This window comes from Telmatherina bonti, assembly GCF_933228915.1.
Source record: "Telmatherina bonti genome assembly, chromosome: 19".
NCBI classification, from domain to species: domain Eukaryota; kingdom Metazoa; phylum Chordata; class Actinopteri; order Atheriniformes; family Telmatherinidae; genus Telmatherina; species Telmatherina bonti.
In genome coordinates this window covers 14,890,239-14,908,581 of record NC_136617.1, presented here as the reverse complement: position 1 = coordinate 14,908,581, position 18,343 = coordinate 14,890,239, and the positions used below count along the sequence as shown (strand labels likewise).

General features: G+C 36.3%; 1 protein-coding gene across 1 annotated transcript; it reads left to right on the top strand.

The window, feature by feature from the left end:
- Positions 1–449: 449 nt before the first annotated feature.
- slc44a4 (solute carrier family 44 member 4) lies at positions 450–16,730 on the top strand (the record flags this gene model as incomplete). Its single annotated transcript, XM_079258688.1, has 22 exons — positions 450–492; positions 6,844–6,892; positions 7,069–7,142; positions 8,740–8,818; positions 8,918–9,017; positions 9,099–9,230; positions 9,352–9,412; positions 9,556–9,676; positions 10,285–10,368; positions 11,666–11,778; positions 12,134–12,256; positions 12,761–12,860; positions 13,113–13,205; positions 13,335–13,437; positions 14,122–14,381; positions 14,866–14,960; positions 15,100–15,203; positions 15,424–15,497; positions 15,619–15,689; positions 16,177–16,271; positions 16,355–16,439; positions 16,624–16,730. The coding sequence occupies 22 exons, from the start codon at positions 450–452 to the stop codon at positions 16,728–16,730; spliced, it is 2,166 nt and encodes a 721-aa protein (XP_079114814.1).
- Between the last annotated feature and the right edge of the window lie 1,613 nt (positions 16,731–18,343).

Here is an 18,343-nt window from a genome sequence, read left to right as displayed (position 1 = left end):
GATAAACTCAGAATATTCCTGAAACTTTTTAACAAAATAAATTCTGAATCAATGAGAATAGAAGGTAAGTCACACAACTGTACCTATGTATTAAGCTGTTGGGCGCTTGTCCTTTTCTAAAATCACTGATTTAAAGTAAAAATTATAATCGACTGATATATATTTTTTTTCCTGTGAGTTATTTAGATCATTTGGTGATTTTCGCATGATCAGTTATTAAGAGTGAAACATCTGTCTCTTAAACAATCTTTGGTCCGCGCAGGTAAGCGTCTATTAACAGGTGCGCTCGTGACGTCACCGCATAGTAACAGGTGCCAGGAAGGAAAAGATTTCCTCACTTAGTTATTATGTCTCTTCGTACGCAACAGGACGCGTTTTAACGGATTGTAGATATTAATTTACAAAGTTTTAAGCTCACTTTTAGCAGTGAGAGTTACTTCAGGAGGAACATGGGTAAAAAACAAGACGAGGAGAGCTCCGACCCCAAATACGGTGAGTTGTTTTTCACCGTTCATTTTCCCCTGTGGACCCTCCTACGGGTACCCGCTGGTTAATTATGGATAAGATAAGCTATCAATATCTATAGCTATTTATATTTCTTATATGATGATAGATTTGGCATTAAAACATACTGCAATAGTTGATGTAAATGGTTGATTAAAAGTCAGCCATCAGCTTTTGATGGCTACATTGAAAACTTCTGAAAAAGCCAGAAATTTTGCTTCAGTGATGGGACTCATACCTGAATTTTAGCTGTCATGTTTAGGACAATGTCTTTAATGCGTAAAATAACATAACTGCAGTCATCAGATCTTTACACTGGCTTCCTGTCTGTCAAAGAACTGACTTGAAAATCCTGCTGTTATTTTATAAAGCTCTGAATAGCCAAGGACCAAAATGCATTCAGGATCTTCTGGTTTGTTATGAATCATCCAGATCCCTCAGGTCAGCAGGAGCAGGTCGACCTGCTGCACCCAGAGTTAAAAACCAAACCTGGAGATGCAGAGTTCAGTTTTGATGCTCCTCACTGTAATGCTTTAATGTTTTTATGTAAAGCACTTTGAATCGTCCTGAAAATAAAATGTGCTATACAAATAAACTTACCTTGCCATGTAATTATATAATTTTCCCTGTCAATGTTCTCTCCTGGCTTGACCTTGCTTATTAGCAAAGTAAACTTCACATAAAGGCAATACTCAAGCTGAATATTATATTTCATTTTTATGAGTTATTTGATAAATGTGTGATTTTAATATACAAAATGTTAAAATAAAGTAATTAATAAAGGTTTTAACCGAGATAAACGTGAGTGTTGGCTCTGTACTCCGGCTATAGTCTAATAAGCAAGTTATTAAATGACTTTACAGCATTATAAAGAGTAGAAATATGTCATTTCTCAACAGCAGATGGAAAAACCAAACAAAACAAAAAAACAGCAAATCCAATGTATTTGAATTATTGGTGAATTAATGTATTTTCAACTTAAAGTTTAGTACTTGTGTTAGAACTTATAAACTTTTATATTCATCATGTGTGCATGTAGATACGTTGGGGATAGTTAGAATAGTTAAACATCTGATAGTCTTTACACTCAAAATTAGGTGCCGTCAAAGACAAGCACTACCCAAGTAAATGTCGCAGGGATAGTTTTAAGTTTGATTTGAACTATTTTGTGTGAATCTTTTTTTTAATATAGAAATGTTATTGTATGAAGAAATGCCTCACTACTGCAGAGCTTCTCGCTTCAACTTCTTTTTTCACACACCGCGGACGGCATAGAGGCTCACTTGATTTGCCTCACCAACAGGAAAGCATGTTGCATTAAAAAGTTTCCTGTTTTCACAATATCAACACACAGAAGGTTTAATTTTTAAGCAAAGGAAGCTGCACAGTTACAGAAGGTAACTGGTATGAACCTTCTGAGCCTTTCTGTGTTTAGTCCACATGCTCTCCCCATGCATGTGTGGGTCCTCTCCAGGTATTCTGGCTTCTTTTTACAGTCCAAAAACTGTGATGAAATACATTAAACACACCTGAGGTTGAAGCCACAAGTGACATCATCATCATCACAATATACATGATGTTGCAGTCGTTTGATTTCCTAATATTAAGCAGCCCTGCTTGATTATCTAAACTCAGAGTTGGGAATAATATACCGTCCAAGCCGACTATGCTGTCATTCCAGATTCTTTTAAGAAAGAAAATAAATAATAATAGGCAAACAAGAACAAAATATAATGGTAGGATTTGCTGATAGAACAGTTGACAACATTGCATTTAGTTGAAGTTTTCTCATGCAAACTCCACTTTCCAACAAAGGTTTGTTACTTTGATGGGTGCAAGTCATGTTTTGAACCATGTTGGATTTTGAAGTTTGGCCCGATGATAGTCAGTGGAAATCTAGTTGATTTTTTTCTTTTTTAGGTGATTTTAAATCTAATAATTTCTATACATGAAGTGTAACTACTGCAGTTGTGAGGCAAGTCCGTCACTGATTATTAAACAAGCTCAAATGTGTGGGAAGGTAATACTTAGGATTTTTTTCTGTTTTACACAACTACAAGTTGCATTTAAATGAACTAGTATGACTTGTTATGATTAAAATTAGGGCTGTGACGATACGCTTTTTTCCCAATTCGAATCCGATTTTTTGGGTGCCGATTCGATTTAGATTGTTATTCTCACAATTCTTTGATATTGCTGATTTTTGTAGATTAAAAACAAAATAAATGTATAAAACTTATTCATTTTCTCATCATTTTTCTTGATTTCAATTAGAAAAAAACAACACAGCAGCCAGATCATCATTCTGCTGCTATAATGCCCAGGAAGACAAGTAAAAAGATCAATAAAAACAATAAAAATGACAAAAACTTTATAATGGATTTTTTTTATATGTTTGAAGAAAAAAAATAGATTTTTTCACAAAAAATTGATTTTAAAGTTGTGAAGCAAAAAATTTCCGATTTTCGATTCGATTTTCCCACTCCTAATAAAAATTATGTGAATAAATAAACTCTACAAGGACTTTACCTTTTCCAACTGCATGAGCTGTTCACCTGTGTGTGACACACTCCTACTATGTTTGCTGTGACTGTCTCCATTATTGTCACAGGTATCTTGTCATAACCAGAAGGAACATTACTGTAAATATCATGTGTTAATGTAGAAGCATGTTGGTTATGCTTAAATGAGGCATTTGAAGGTCTGGTGAAAGTTACAGGAAGTGACAGGACAAAGAACAGAGAAAGAAGTTCTTTTCTAAATTTGTTTTGTAGAAAACCAGTATACAATATTGAAATGAAAGTTTTGGTTTCTGCAGAAACTTTCCTCACCTGCATGTGCTAAGTTGGTTTATTTGACCTTTTCTGTGTTATACATTCCTGTTTACTCTTTTTAGCACTTGATTTGTTCAGGGACTTGCAGGTCTGTTGACACTCAGGGAGGTCACACTAAGCTGCAGTAAACAAACCCTCCCTTGAGGTCTATGCCAAATTGGATTTTATTTCTCTTCAATTATCTTAGAAAAACATCAAGGATCCGGGCAGTTTAAGTGTCAGACCCGGCACTTATATACACACAGTATTGTTACCATGACTGAGAATCAGCTTTCAACACAAGGCCTTGTATGTAAATTTGTATTCTTCCTGAATGTGTGTTAAAGTTGGACACATGCTTTAGGTATGAATAAGGAAATGCTTTTCAGTTTTAAATAAACTTCCTCATTCATTTATTCAGCAATGGGCATTTTTCTTCTAAAAGAGCTGCTTTTTTTCTTTTGTTGGAAGCAGTCAACCTGTTTTCTGCGGGGAAAGTTTAGACAGTTTCTGTTAAAAATAAGCGACTCATCAGAGGTTCCTGCTGGAAATCATTTACTAAGAAATCTGTCAAAGCTGTTTGTGGCAAAGACAACTTGTTAAAATGTAACTCAGTAAATTAGGTAACATATAAATCTAAAAAACTACATGAGTTTCAGCTTAAAATAATCTTTCTCTTTGATATCGGCTTGTCATGAATCTGTAATATGTATTTATTCACTTTCAATATGTTTTCCAGCTGTCTGGTGGCAAACAGATTTACATTTTCACACATGCCATCGATTTTGGAAACAGGAATTTAATTCTGTATTCAACATGAAAATGGAAAAAAAACTTAATTCATCCTCAAAGGGAAATTATAAGATAGATGAACAATAAGTTAGGATGTACTCTTATGTTTCAGTTATATCTACATATTTTCATAGATGAGAAATGTTGTCATTTCCTTTATCACATAGGAAATTCAACTCAACATTCATGAACAAGTTAAAGTTTGGACACGCCTACCTGTTATAAATGAGTAGATGCATCCAAACCTTTGCCTGGGTCTGTATTTAGTATTGTTCTGATTATCAGGTAAAAATTGTTATGAAATATTTTTTAGTTAAAGCACGGGTGTCCAAAGTCTGTCCTTGTGGACTGCCGTCCTGCAGGTTTTCCATATATTCCTGTTCCAACACACCTGCTTCCTCTTAAATGGGTCCAACAGCCAATGAAGTTCTGCATGATGAGTTGGAGCAGGGATACATGGAAAACCTGCAGGATTCTGGCATTCAAGGACCAGAGCGGCACCCCTGAGTTAAGGGTTACGTAGAAAGTTTTGGATGACTACGGATGGGTAAATGATTACTAAAAGTCAGTCTTTTGATGATAAAAAGATCTTTTTAGGAAGAAACATTCTATATGTTTTATTTATATTTCAATATAATTATGACCAGTTTATTGAGTTGTCATCTTGTCTTTTAGACACGGTGAGGGTGGTGTGGTTTGATCATAAGCCACGCAGCCTGACCAGCATTTATTCCAGTTTGTCAACCTTAGTCCTCCAGTCAGGTGATCAGTGAGTTTGGAAAACATCTCCACTGTGCACGGGTTATATGTGTTTCTTAAGTTGTCTGCGATATCTGAAATTGAACACCAACTTCCTCCTCCGTGTCACTCCTCATAATTCAAGGTCATGTAATGAATTTTTCTGACTGTCGTAACCGCATACTTTCCAAATCAAAGCTGTAAACGTGTTCTGCAGTTACTCATGTACGAGGTTTACAGGTTTAAAGCTTCCCTCCCAGTTTTTTTTTTATTTTTTATGAGAGTGCAAAAGATACAGCTTCTTGTACCTGTGTGGCACAGACGCAGTGTCACAGGGAGAAATTTTCCATGTCATTGTTTACTCTAAACACAGCTGTAGATCTGTAACATGAGACATATTACTAAACAAAGAAAGAAGCTGGTGAAAAGGTTTATAAACCTGTTGAAACCTTGAAAACCTTTTGCAAACCTCCACAGATGGTTTACAGAACAGATAGCTAGCTGTTCTGATAAAATCACTTTGACTGTCCATTGACATCCAAACGAGCTGTTCAGTTTGAATGATAAGGTATAAATTTATAATTGGACCTTGACAATAGAAGAATCTGAAATTAAAGATGCTGGAAATTTAACTGCCTTATTTTATGTTGAAGTAACTCCAGATCACACATTTTCCCTTTTGTTTCAAGTGTTTTAATTACTAATATTCTGAATGTGTGTGGTTAGACTTTTGGTACTGCGCTTGTCAGTTTAGAGCCATGTGAACACACGTGAAGGCACATCCTGTTTTATTATTTGCATCCTATTTAAAGCCTGGCAGGCTTGTGTCTTTACAGGGTTGATGCTGTCTGCATTTTGTGCTATTCAGATAACTCTCAATGGCATTAGATTTGGTCAAACTGCAATGAGAAATGATTGTTGCTGTTTAGCTTCCTGGTATTATTCCTCCCTTTAGATCCAAGTGATTATCACAACATACAGAATTTGATTGTGTCTGCTTGTTTTGTGTCAGTCCAGTTTCTAAAACTTTGTAAGTTCTCCCTACAACCTGTAAAAATAAGTGCATGTTTTTCTACTCAAATGTTATTTAAATGATGGCTATATTTGTTTATTTGTAGGGATGACTTTACTCCCCGTGTTTTTCCTGCCTAACAGGATAATGCAGCACAAGCCTCAAGAACCTGACTGTCATGTATAAGAAGGAATTTTTCAAATGAGATTTCCTTAAACAACATATGAGCCTTTGTTCACTTTAACCCATTTAATGCTTGTGACTCTGGAAACTTTACCCTGAATTCAAATGGCATTCAAATAAGTCTCATTTACATGTGTCAGTGCTGTATTTCAGCAGTTTTTTTTTTTTTTTTTTACTCTTTATGGTTGCATATACAGAGACTAACAAGGCCTAAATACTATTTATTCTGTATGTAGAGCAGAAATATGACACCCCTTTGGATTCATTGTCCTCACTGAGTTTTTCATTATGTTCCAGGAAGCAGTGATGACACATTTCTTCCTGTAATACCTCTTCCTCTGTGTAGTAATCATACCGTAAAACTGCTAGAGACCAAACTATATATACATATATAAAATCTTCTCCCATGTCTCTAAAAGCTTTTTTTTTTCCTATTATCTTGCATTGTAATTCATTAACTCTGCGAAGAGGATGCGAGGAAATACAACAGCAGTAACGCCTTGTTATAACTGGAACAAAAAAGTCCACATAACTACAATGACTAATTCTGGGATGAATTAACTAAAGAAAAATAAAACATTAGATCCAAATAATTGATATTAAAAGTTTACATTTCAAACAATAATCTGTTTAGTTGGAACAGATCTTCCTCCATTGTAGACAAATACAGAAGCGCACATACAGGACAGTTTTCACTTCTGTGCTGTTTATAAAAAGGCAGTTAAACTACTGTTAATAAAAATCTGGCCATGAGCAGTGATGTGGCTGATTAATGTTAAATGACTTTTCTTTTTCCTCCAGGAGACCCTGTTCAGTTTGACCCAACCTTCAATGGACCCATAAAGAAAAGGTAAACCTGAAACAAACTAACCAACAAAACAGATAAAACCCCTTAAAACAACAAGACTAAATCCTCCATCCAGCTGCTTCATCTGTCAACTAAAGGAAGCACATCATCCACATAGAAACGTTTGCTCCGAGCTCAGACTGTCCGGTCACATTTTGTTCTTTCTCTTTGTCCCACAGAGGGTGCACTGATATAATCTGCTGTGTTCTGTTTTTGGTCGTCATCCTCGGCTACATAGTGGTAGGAATTTTAGGTAAGAGAAACCACACAGCACCAACAGACTTGTAAGCCCGTTGTTATCACTGACTGCATCGTCTAAAGTGCTTGTTTTCCTGGTTACCTGCATGATCCACTTCTGTGTAGAAAAAGTAAGTATGTGTTGATACTAAGTGGGAGGATAAAAATTTGTGGATTTACCCACAGACATATATTGGAGTGTTACAACATATTCTTGAAATTTACTGGTTTTCTGACATTTACAGTTTAATTTACATTTAAAAAAAAAAAACTCAAGAAAGATAGACTCATGATTAGTGAAAACTGAGTCATTTTGCCTCTTTTTTTTTTTTCTTCTTCTCCCTGATCTGACTTGACACTGCAGTGATCCAAGTCAAATATAAGAGGATTAGTTTATGTGTAATGTTTCTCTTCTTTGGAAATTAAGCCGCCAGTCCTGATTACCCCATCAATATCCAATCTGCAGATATTTATTGCTCCGTCATCAAATTCATTCCAACACTCTGAGCTGTTTCTTGTCTAGAGTCAACAGAACAGCCTGATTACGCGTGCTACGCATGTGTGCTAGCAGCTAGTATGACCCAATTAGTCACTTGGAAGTCATATGAAACCACATATTCATACAAAAAAGTCTGCTGGTTACCATATTGGAAATTTTCTTTAGCATAACCAATATGTTCAACCAGTAGAATACATCAAAGGCAGTGTTAATATGCAGGGATTATTTATGAGGCAGAAAATAATGGTGAATAACTCTTCCTCTCATACGGATGTGCGTTCAGGACCCCTAAGGCCTGTTGTCATTAAACAGCATAGTCCTATAAACTTGATCTTTAGTCTATTAACATCTGAAATAAATGCCATGAGACCTTAGTCTAATGTTCCCTTCTGTTGACTGTCTCTGCCATGGGAAACTTCACCACGGTAACCCAGAAAACAGAACAGCAGCTTGAGGTTAAAGGAACTAAAATGTACTGACTGAAACTCACTGAGTAGATTTGGTGTTTTGACACATTGGGACGTTCACTGCTTAAAACAGTCTGAAATAAACAAAGACAAAAGTATAAAATCTTGACATCTCAGCTGCAGTGACACTGGTAGAAGTTTGTGACCGAAGCAGCTTGCAGTGAAGCAACAGATTTAATCTAAATGGCAGGTTTGCCTTCTTGTGGCAGGTCTGAAATATTTCATAAGGCACCAAGTACAAGGACTTGGTTGATGTTTCAGATATAAAGATGCCTCGTTTTGATAATATCATTGCAGAATCTATTTAAATTTGTTACCAGATTTTAATATCAGACTGCTTCTCTTCTCTTTTTTTTTTTTTTTATTGTTAAAGGCATTTCTAAAGTGTTTTAGAGAAACATTTTCTGATCAGTTCAATTAACCTGATGAGTAGCAGAATAGTGTCACACCACAATCTCCCACATGTTTTTATGAATCAGTCAAATAGCGTAGATACTCTGGTCATAGTCTGGCAGAGAAGAAAAAAACTCGGATCTGGCTCAGATAAGAAAACCCTCATGAAGAAGCACTCTTGTCTGCGTCACTGACTTATAATATATTTTTTTCTGTTTTAATTTGTGATAATTCATTGTGTTTTTTTCCATCAGCTTGGCTCTATGGAGATCCCAGACATGTTCTTTATGCAAGAAATTCCACTGGGTGGTTCTGTGGCATCGGACCAAATAAGTAATTTTATTTCCACTCTCATATTAGTTAACATAAAAATGAACAGATTTTGTAAAGCAAAATTAATCTCACTTTTTTTTTTAATTTCTTCCCCCCCAGAGACCGACCAAACTTGTTCTATTATGATATTCTTAAATGTGCCACATCTGTTAATCCCATGGCTACTGCTCTTAATGGTTTACAGTGTCCAACCACCCAGGTAGGAAAGCTTCCTGATTATGTTCTTACTAACTGTGCTGTACTGGTCCACTGTACTGGGATTAATGGTCTTGATCAACAGGTATGTGTAGAGAAGTGTCCAACTGATTTCTGGGGTGTGGGAATACTGGATTATCTCCCTAATGTGGCCCCAAACACTGTTTTCGACCAAAAAACGTGTGTGCCATCTTTAGACCTTCAAACAACAAGAAAGGTGAGTTACAGTTGTTTTGGTCTTTTTTGGTTTTATTTTTGTTAACGTAAAAGAAAAATGGAAATGGTTAAAGAAATTGCAGCTTAACTTTACAAATAATAGCAGAACACCTTTTTTTTAGACTGTTAAAGAAATTGTGGACCAGGAGCTGTGTCCTTTCTTCTACACTCCCACAACTTCTGGTTGGTAAACATTTTAATTGTACTATTTATTTTAGGTGTTCATTTTATGACGCGTTTAATGGACCCTGTTATCTAAAATATGCCCAAACCTTTCCTGTGTTGTGTCTTTAAACAGGAATAATTGTGATTATTTTCTCTGTTAGTGCTGGGAAGATGTTTGCCGGATATTTCAGCTCTGGGGAAGATCCCTGATTCCTTTTCCAGTATTCCAGGTTTACCCTCCTCAGTCAACGACACAGTCAACCAACTCAAGAATGGCACTGAGTAAGGGTCACGTTTCTGACCTCATTATAAACATCTTATTACTTAACATTTACCTACACATATGAACTAACCCACACTCATACATGTAACCCTTATTCTTTCTCCCTCTCATCACCAGCTCAGGGTCGGTGACTTTGTGAGTTTTTTTGTTTAGCCATAGTGTAGCAGCTGGCTGGTTTCTCTTGTTGCTGTGTCAAAGTCCATGATGCACAGCAGCCTTGGAGACCCCGTGGAATGCTCTCTGGGGACTTTCAGCATTAGACCCTTAATGAGTAGTTTTCTTCCAGCATGTCCCTCTAAGCTGACTGTCTGGGGTTATTTCTCCTCTTGCAGCTTATCTTTTTTTTTTTGTCTTGGTTTAAATGCATAGTGGTTAGAAAATTTAGGTTTTAGAAATAAGATTATTAGCTGCATGATGATCATCTGTAGAACATTTACTCAACCTTTTCTTTATCACTGCATTTCTGTAGCAAAAAAAGAAAATATTGAAATGTTCTCATACTGTTTTTTTTTTCTATAGATTTGTAAGTTTGTCTTTATTTAATTTCCGTGTTTTTGTTATAATTTTTTTTAAATTTCCAATAACACACTTGTTTTGCCTCCTTCAGGGACATCGTGAATAGCTTTAATGCAAAAGATGTTGGTATCCGAATCTTTGAGGACTTTGCAACATCATGGCCATGGATCCTTGTGTGAGTTTTTCTCACTGTGCTTTACTGACACCTGCTGACATAATCAGCAGATTTCAATCTTTACTTTACAACCAGTTATTAGGCATGTTTTTCAGACAACAGTGTCTACATTTTCCATCTATGCTGACATTTTGCCATTTTGAGATAAAACTAGGTATTGCTACCTTCTCTAGATTTGTACTTGAAGTGAATTTTACTTTACAAGAATTCTCTGGCTTGTTTTAAACTAAAATTAGCAAGTGACTGTGTACAATTTAAGGCTAAAATATCAATGAAAAACTGTAGATGTATTCTAGATTTTAATGGAAAATGTTACATCCACAGATGTTCACACATTTTCTGAGTCATGAAAGCCAAGGTCCCCGTTTGCCATCACAGCAGTCTAGTGGATCTTACAGTTTCCCACAAGTTATATGTACGTTCCACCACTGACCTTCTGAAATGAAAATATAAAAACACACTGGGGTGGCTAGAGGATTCATAAGCACTAAAATGGTGAATCATACTTCTTGCATAACTACTCAGATAATTAGTTATGTCACTCTAATCATTTGTTGTTTTTGTTAATAACTTGGAACATGTATATTTTGATCAGTGATATTATGTTTTAAAAGGAGCAGCACAAACTGTGTAGCTTGTAAGCTACCTTATACCAGTCCAAAAATACGCAAACTATTTATTTACATTTTAGCAGAAATAAAATGATGGTAACAATTTAGACCAGCAGGTGGTGTAGTTGCAAAGCTGAATAATATTCAACCTGAACTACAGCAGTGAGACAAATATGCTTTTACCATCATAAAATGAATTGTTTTGTACATTAAAAGCCTGAAACTAAAATTCGGTGCAAACAACTACATTTCTCACTTGAGTTGGGAGTCTTGTTACTCATGAATTGCAAAGCTAAAGCTTTTCTTCATGACAGGATTGTAGTTTACCTCATCACTAGCCAAGATCTGTAAAAAAGGATCAAGTTGAAGTTTTTTCCAGGTGCAGCAAAAATGGGACACACAGTAGGCCAGAGTGAGCTAGTTTGGAAGGTTATCATATAGAATAATTAGAACTGTCTTTTGACCTTTTGCTATTTGCCACCACCAGTGTGTTCAGGCCTTCAAATTAAAATAAATGTTTTAAAGACAGAGCTGTTAAACTAAATTGTTCATCATCGCTGCCATCCACAGATATTGCACAATACTTAAAAAACTTCATATTCCTTACAATTCAATATTTGTGCTTTGTTATTGTGTAATATCCTTTTTGACTGGACCTTCCTACTCCTGTCTGTCTCTGATCTCAGTGGTCTGCTAATAGCCATGCTGGTCAGTATGCTGTTCCTGCTGCTGCTAAGGTTCACTGCTCCAGTCATGGTGTGGGTGCTCATCTTAGGAGTCTTGGGTGCCGGAGCGTACGGTAAAAACTAGCATAATTTTTTTTTCTGTGTAATAGTTGTATTTGTTTTTTTTTTTCTCTCTGTGAAACTTGAAATAAAGAAATTAAATATTTTTGTAAATTGAATTTAAAATGTTCAATGTATGTGTAATTAAGTCACACAGAGACACATAAAGGAGGAATCATTCTGACTTTCAGAAATAAAACACAATTCTGTCTCAATATAAAAATCAAGGACTCTTATCTCCTGATAGCAAAATGTTATGATCTGTTTTTAACATAGATATAATTTTGTTATTTTTGTTCATTTTTGCCTAATTTTTATTTTTTAAATTTTTTTAAAATCTATTTATCCGTTGCTTATTTCTCATTACAGGGATATGGCACTGCTATTGGGAGTACGATAACCACAAACGAAATTCTGCTAGCATCTCTGATATCGGTTTCACAACAAACTTAAATGTTTACCTGCAAGTCCAAGAGACCTGGCTGGCTTTCTGTAAGTCTGATTTAAATGTGTTTGATCTTATTTTACTAAATCAAGTGTGCTTGTGTCCCTTACACATAGAGTATTAATCACTTTTAGTTGATCCTTTTAGTGTTTTTAGAATCCCTGCTTTTTGCACAACCAAATATGAGAGAGTATGAAAAAGAGGTCTGTATCATGTAAATGAACGCCTCCTTCTTTATACATGTTTAAAATGTGAAAACTCAAGTTTTCATCAAGCAAGGACTGGTATAGAACAAATGAAAATGATGATTAATCTTGAGCCACCTGTGCTGAAACATCATATGAAAATGGATACAAACCTAATCGCTGCTATGCAGGAGCAGCAGTCATTTTTACATCTTTTTAAACCAATGACATTCTAAAATACTGCTTATTAAGTTTCCTCAGTTTTAACATGTAAGTCGATGTTTGCACAGTTTGACTGAGTATAATCTGCAGAGGAATGTGTAGCGTGATTTTTCCCTGTCACATTGTTGTCATACTTTTCCTCAGTGATCCTTTTATCTGTGGCGGAGGCAATCATTCTTCTGACCATCATCTTCCTCCGAACCAGAATCCTCATAGCCATCGCTCTCATTCAGGAGTCCAGCAAGTGAGTTTTATCATAACAATAACTAGTATTTCACAACACCAACTCACTTTAGATCATGGAAACTAAGATAGAGCATAATAGTTTAAATTGGCCGTTTTATTTTTGAGGGGAGATTGTTTTGGGTATATTTGTATTTCTTTTTTTGTATGAAGTAAAACCAACAAGTAAAAATGTTTTTACCATTTAGATAATTGTTATTTAATTTGTTTATAAAGTGTGACTTTACCATGGCATGTGTGTGACATACTCCAGAGCAATTGGTCACATGATGTCCACACTGCTGTATCCTCTGATCACCTTCATCCTCCTGGTGGTGTGTGTCGCATACTGGGCTGCTACTGCTTTGTATCCTTAAGTTACACTGTGGATTATTAACTGGATACCATAATGCATAATGAACATATAAAACTTTACAATGCAATGATCTGTATTCTTCATAGTATTAGTTTTTCCTCTCAAACTGATGCATTTTAGATATTTGGCCACTTCAGGTGCACCGGTCTACAAAGTAGTGGCGCTGAACTCCACAGCAAGTGGATGCGAGAGCGTTAATGGCTCTGTGAGCTGTGACCCTGAGGTGAGTGGGGGGAAATGCAAACCCGTGGATAAACATTTTTCAGTCAGTAAAAAATTGTCACATTTTAAGCTTAGTTGCAGGCAATTAAAAAATAATAAGCTTTAAAGGCAGCTGTTGGTTTAGCCATCATAGCAGCTTACTGGAAGCCACACTGTATGACAGACATGTCATATACTTGACGAGGGTTTAATGTTTGATTTTAGCATACTATGTGCTAAAATCAAAACAAGCTTCAGCTGAGGAGCAACACATGAAAATAAAGTGTGTTTGATGAGCTACAGACTATTTACTATAATGCATATTGATATGTTTACTGGTTTCCTACTGACTTTGAGGTTGGAACTGATTAGCTTGTTTTCACACTTTCTTGACGTACTATGAGCCAAATGTAGCAGACACGACTTCCGCTGCATCTCAAAGTTACTTTTTTAAGTTCCATGCATCATATTGAGCTCAATTTGCTTCCACATAAGCTCTAGATCTATTTTAGGCTTTCCGCAATAATGCTATCGTAGAGTTGATTCACTCTATTCTACATTTCTGGTGGTTGGTTAGGAGATATGGGTCATAGCAGCAGTTGCAATACAGTGATATAAAGTGAGTTAATAGCAGTCGGGTACATCTAATTCCACAGGATGTCTCTCATTTAACAACACTTTACTTTCTGCCATCTCCTCTGCTCAGAACTTTAACTCGTCCAGTTATCCAACCTGCCCCTCAGCCAGCTGCATCTTCATCAATTACAACGACGAGGGTCTGTTTCAGAAAAACCTCTTCAACCTGCAGATCTACAACGCCATTGCTTTTCTCTGGTGTGCCAACTTTGTCATTGCTCTGGGACAGTGTACACTGGCGGGGGCATTTGCCTCCTACTACTGGGCCTTCACCAAACCCGATGATATCCCCATGTTTCCTTTGTGTAGCAGCTTTTTGCGTGCACTCAGGTACATCAGTGAGATGCAATCATGTCTGATTCATTAAGGTTAATGGAGAAAATCTAAATGCAGGAGAAGGGTTTGCTTTAAAAAAAACCATGGATTTATATTTATGTATTTTCTCTTTTTCACATTTAAGAGATGATTTGTTGTTATTTACATGTTTAGCCTGGAAGTCAGAAAGTCGCTGGCTCTTTCAGTGACTACCCTTTCAACTCCCTCTCTTAGAGGGTGCATTAGAGTTACAGAAAGCTTCTATAAGGCAAATAGCTGTGAGATCTTTTTGAAAGGAAAACCAGTAGCTTTCGTCTCTATATATAAATGATTAGCTGTAAACACTGTTTACCAAACTGTGCTCTGACAATATACATTACAATGAATTCTCTGGGTCTAAACTGAAGCGTGTGTCAGAATAAGCTTTATTCCTCTGTAAGTTCCGTTTTCGGTGAAGCTGAAAGGAAACATGATTTTTTTTTTTTTTTTCCAATTGTAGATATCATGTCGGCTCATTAGCATTTGGTGCTTTGATCCTGACCCTGGTTCAGATTGTGAGGATTATTCTGGAGTACATTGACCACAAAACAAGATGTAAGGCTGATGTACAAGATTTTTTGCATTACCTGGTGATTTTGCTGCACAAACTGATTTATTTCAGAACATCATGGCAAAACTTTTTCAGACATGAACAAATTAACAATATGGATTATTTTCACTTTCTTGTACCCAGCGGCGCAGAATGCTGTCGCCCGTTTCATACTGTGCTGCATGAAGTGTTGCTTGTGGTGTTTGGAGAAGTTCATCAAATTCCTCAACAGGAATGCTTACATAATGGTCAGCACAACATTCTTCTGTACAATTTCTTGTTTTTGTTTGTTTTTAACGACACAAAGATGAACATGATTCAGGTTAGAAAACATGTTTTGCTGTAAACATTCACCACACACGAACTGTTCTCTATCAGCACATGATTAGTAGAGTTTTACTCTGACTAAACTCTGACCTATTTCAGTACATTGTGTTGACGTTTGTGGTAACCTTGTTTTCTTCTCAGATTGCTATTTATGGGAAGAACTTCTGCGTGTCAGCCAAAAATGCTTTCAAGTTGCTCATGAGAAACATAATAAGGTTAGTGCTCCAGTCGCTCTAACATTCTACACCAAATGAGTCGTGACCTGTCCACATGCTGAATAAATCTGCATTCATATGAGAGATGCTCAGAACAGTGTCGTGTTGCTCTAACCTGCAGGGTTGTGGTGCTCGATAAAGTGACTGATGTGCTGCTTTTCTTTGGGAAGCTCCTGGTGGTAGGAGGAGTAGGTGAGGATGACGCCTTGCATCAAACAAAACTGATCTGCATATCCGGTAAAACGCATAAAACAGGTTGAGACTAAACGTACAGAATGGCAGTATTTTGTTAGGATATGAAGCATATCCAAACCTGGATTGATGATTGATATATTTTCACCTTTTAAAGCAGAGAACATCATTTTTCTGCTCTAAAAGTAAATGGAATCAAATTAGCATAGAAGTTGTCACTGTGAGCGCCCCTTTACCCATCACTTACGTTATTTGATCTGTTGGTTATCCATTTATTAATGAATTATTTATCAGAGCAGTTTTTAATTTGATTGAATGGTAATTAGAATCAGCAGATCATGTCACAGTTTCTCTGACAGCTGGCTGTGTGGGAACGGCAGAGTAGTAAAAATGCAATATAAAAAACAAAGCAAATGAATAAAACCAGAATTTGTTAAAGTATTAAAAAAGATAGGAGACCTCATGGTTCTGTTTTAATTTTTTTCAGGTGTTTTGTCCTTCTTCTTCTTCTCTGGACGCATTTTGCTTCCTGGCACCACTTTCCGCTCTGAAGCCCTCAACTACTACTGGATGCCCATTATTGTAAGCTACCTAATGCTCTTTGTGTGGTTTTTATTCTTTATTTTACAAAACCTTTTTTCCTTCCCCGGTCTGTGTGGCTGTAGACGGTGGTGTTTGGTAGCTACCTCATAGCTCATGGATTCTTCAGCGTATACAACATGTGTGTCGACACACTCTTCCTCTGTTTCTGTGAGTACACATCTATACTTTGAATGCCGTAAACCCACATTTAGGTTTCAACAGTTTTTCCACATGAGCAAGAACTACATTTATTCTTTCTTTTTGTCCATGAAATTAAATAAATAAAAAACCTAACTGAATGCTACTATAATGAACAAACACACTTATGTTTCTTCACTTGGTGCGCACTCAGTGGAGGACTTGGAGCGCAACGATGGATCACTGCAGAAGCCGTACTTCATGTCCACAAACCTCATGAAGATCCTCAACAAATCCAACAAGGGTAGAAAAAAGGACTGAAGGTCATGAAACGCCCACGTTAGATTTTCACAATGTCTTTATTTTAACTTTGTCTTCCTTTAACTTGCACTCGCGTCTGTTTTCTAATCTGTTTACTGGTTTGCTAATTTTGCACTTTTAAAATGATTTTTTTTTTTACCGTTTAAACTGTATAAATGAAAGGAGTCAATGATTGCAGGTGTTTTAAATGTTGCCATTCTGGAGATCAATATTTCTGCTTCACATAGATTACTTTTGTCCAGTTTAGCTACTGAAAAATGTGACTTAGGTTTTTGTGATTTCCTCGATGAAACCAAAAAAAAAAAATCGCACCATATATTTAGATATTTGTACAAATGTTTTCTAAAATATTCTATGTATGTTGATTGTATCAAATTGTGAATAAAACTGTAAATATGACTTATGACGGAGTAAAGCTTGTTTAAATGGTCTTTTTAGTCTTGAAGACGGATCAACTTCTTAATAAAAACTTTTATTAGGTGCTATGTCACCTGATCACAAATTTAAGCTACTTTGTGGGTGAATTAGTATTTTTCATTTTAATGGAGTCTCCTTAAAATAACACACGGAAAGGTTGTTGTTTTAATGTAGACCATTAGCTTTTGATCAATATCAATGTTTAGTCTGTCAAAAATCTTGCAAATTGTGGCTTCCATCATTTAAGTGTCACGTTTGCCCCCAATGCAAAGTGAAGCTTTAACAGACATAAATCCAAGACACAACAAGCCCCAACAAACACTCCATCCATCCCACAGAACTTCTACGTTTCTTCTCTGACCCTGGTGTGAATATTCAAGATCAGATTCACTCCATGCAGTTCGACTGAACAAAGATTAGAAGCAACAGCACAAAGTCCCTGGCTAAATATTCAGGAAGCACTGTGTGTAATGTATCAGATCAGACTTTATTATTAACACACAGAGAGTCAGAGATGAAGCTTCACATTTTCTACAGTTAATGTGTATTAATTACATGTTCAAATTTTGTACAATAGCAGCTTGTACAGTAAAAGGGGGAAATTTAATGTGCACGTGTCCTCATTCACATTAGCAGGGAATGAAGCTTTTTACGTTCTCGATATTTTAATGGGAGACGTTAAGGAGCCCAGAAAACCCGATCATTTCTTGTTCTGCAAAAGCATCTCGAGGCGTCATATCTCATCTCGTCCTGCTTTGCTGCACATGGTTGCTCATCAGTCAGAAACACATAAAAACAGCATCTTTTACAATATTCATATGTACAAATATATAATGTATACACACATACACACACGCAGACAGTTAGAAAAACAAATCAACAGTGAAAAGTGTTTCATAATAGTCGTTTGGGAGAGGCAAAGTTCAGTGAACTGTCACTCATCTTGCAACTGCTTTTAATGTTTGCACATTCGTGACCCAGAAGATTCTTTCTGCTTGTTGTCACCTTGTGCCGTTACGTAACTCACAATCTTTGCACAACTGACAGAAAGAAAAAAAACAAACAAAAAAAACACTCCACTAGCAGGCTCTATGATCTTACAGACTTGTTACGGACTTGTTTCCAGGATTGTTGCGCTGACGGAACGATGGGGATACAAGCAACAAGTGGTTCAACACCAGCACACACTCCAATGT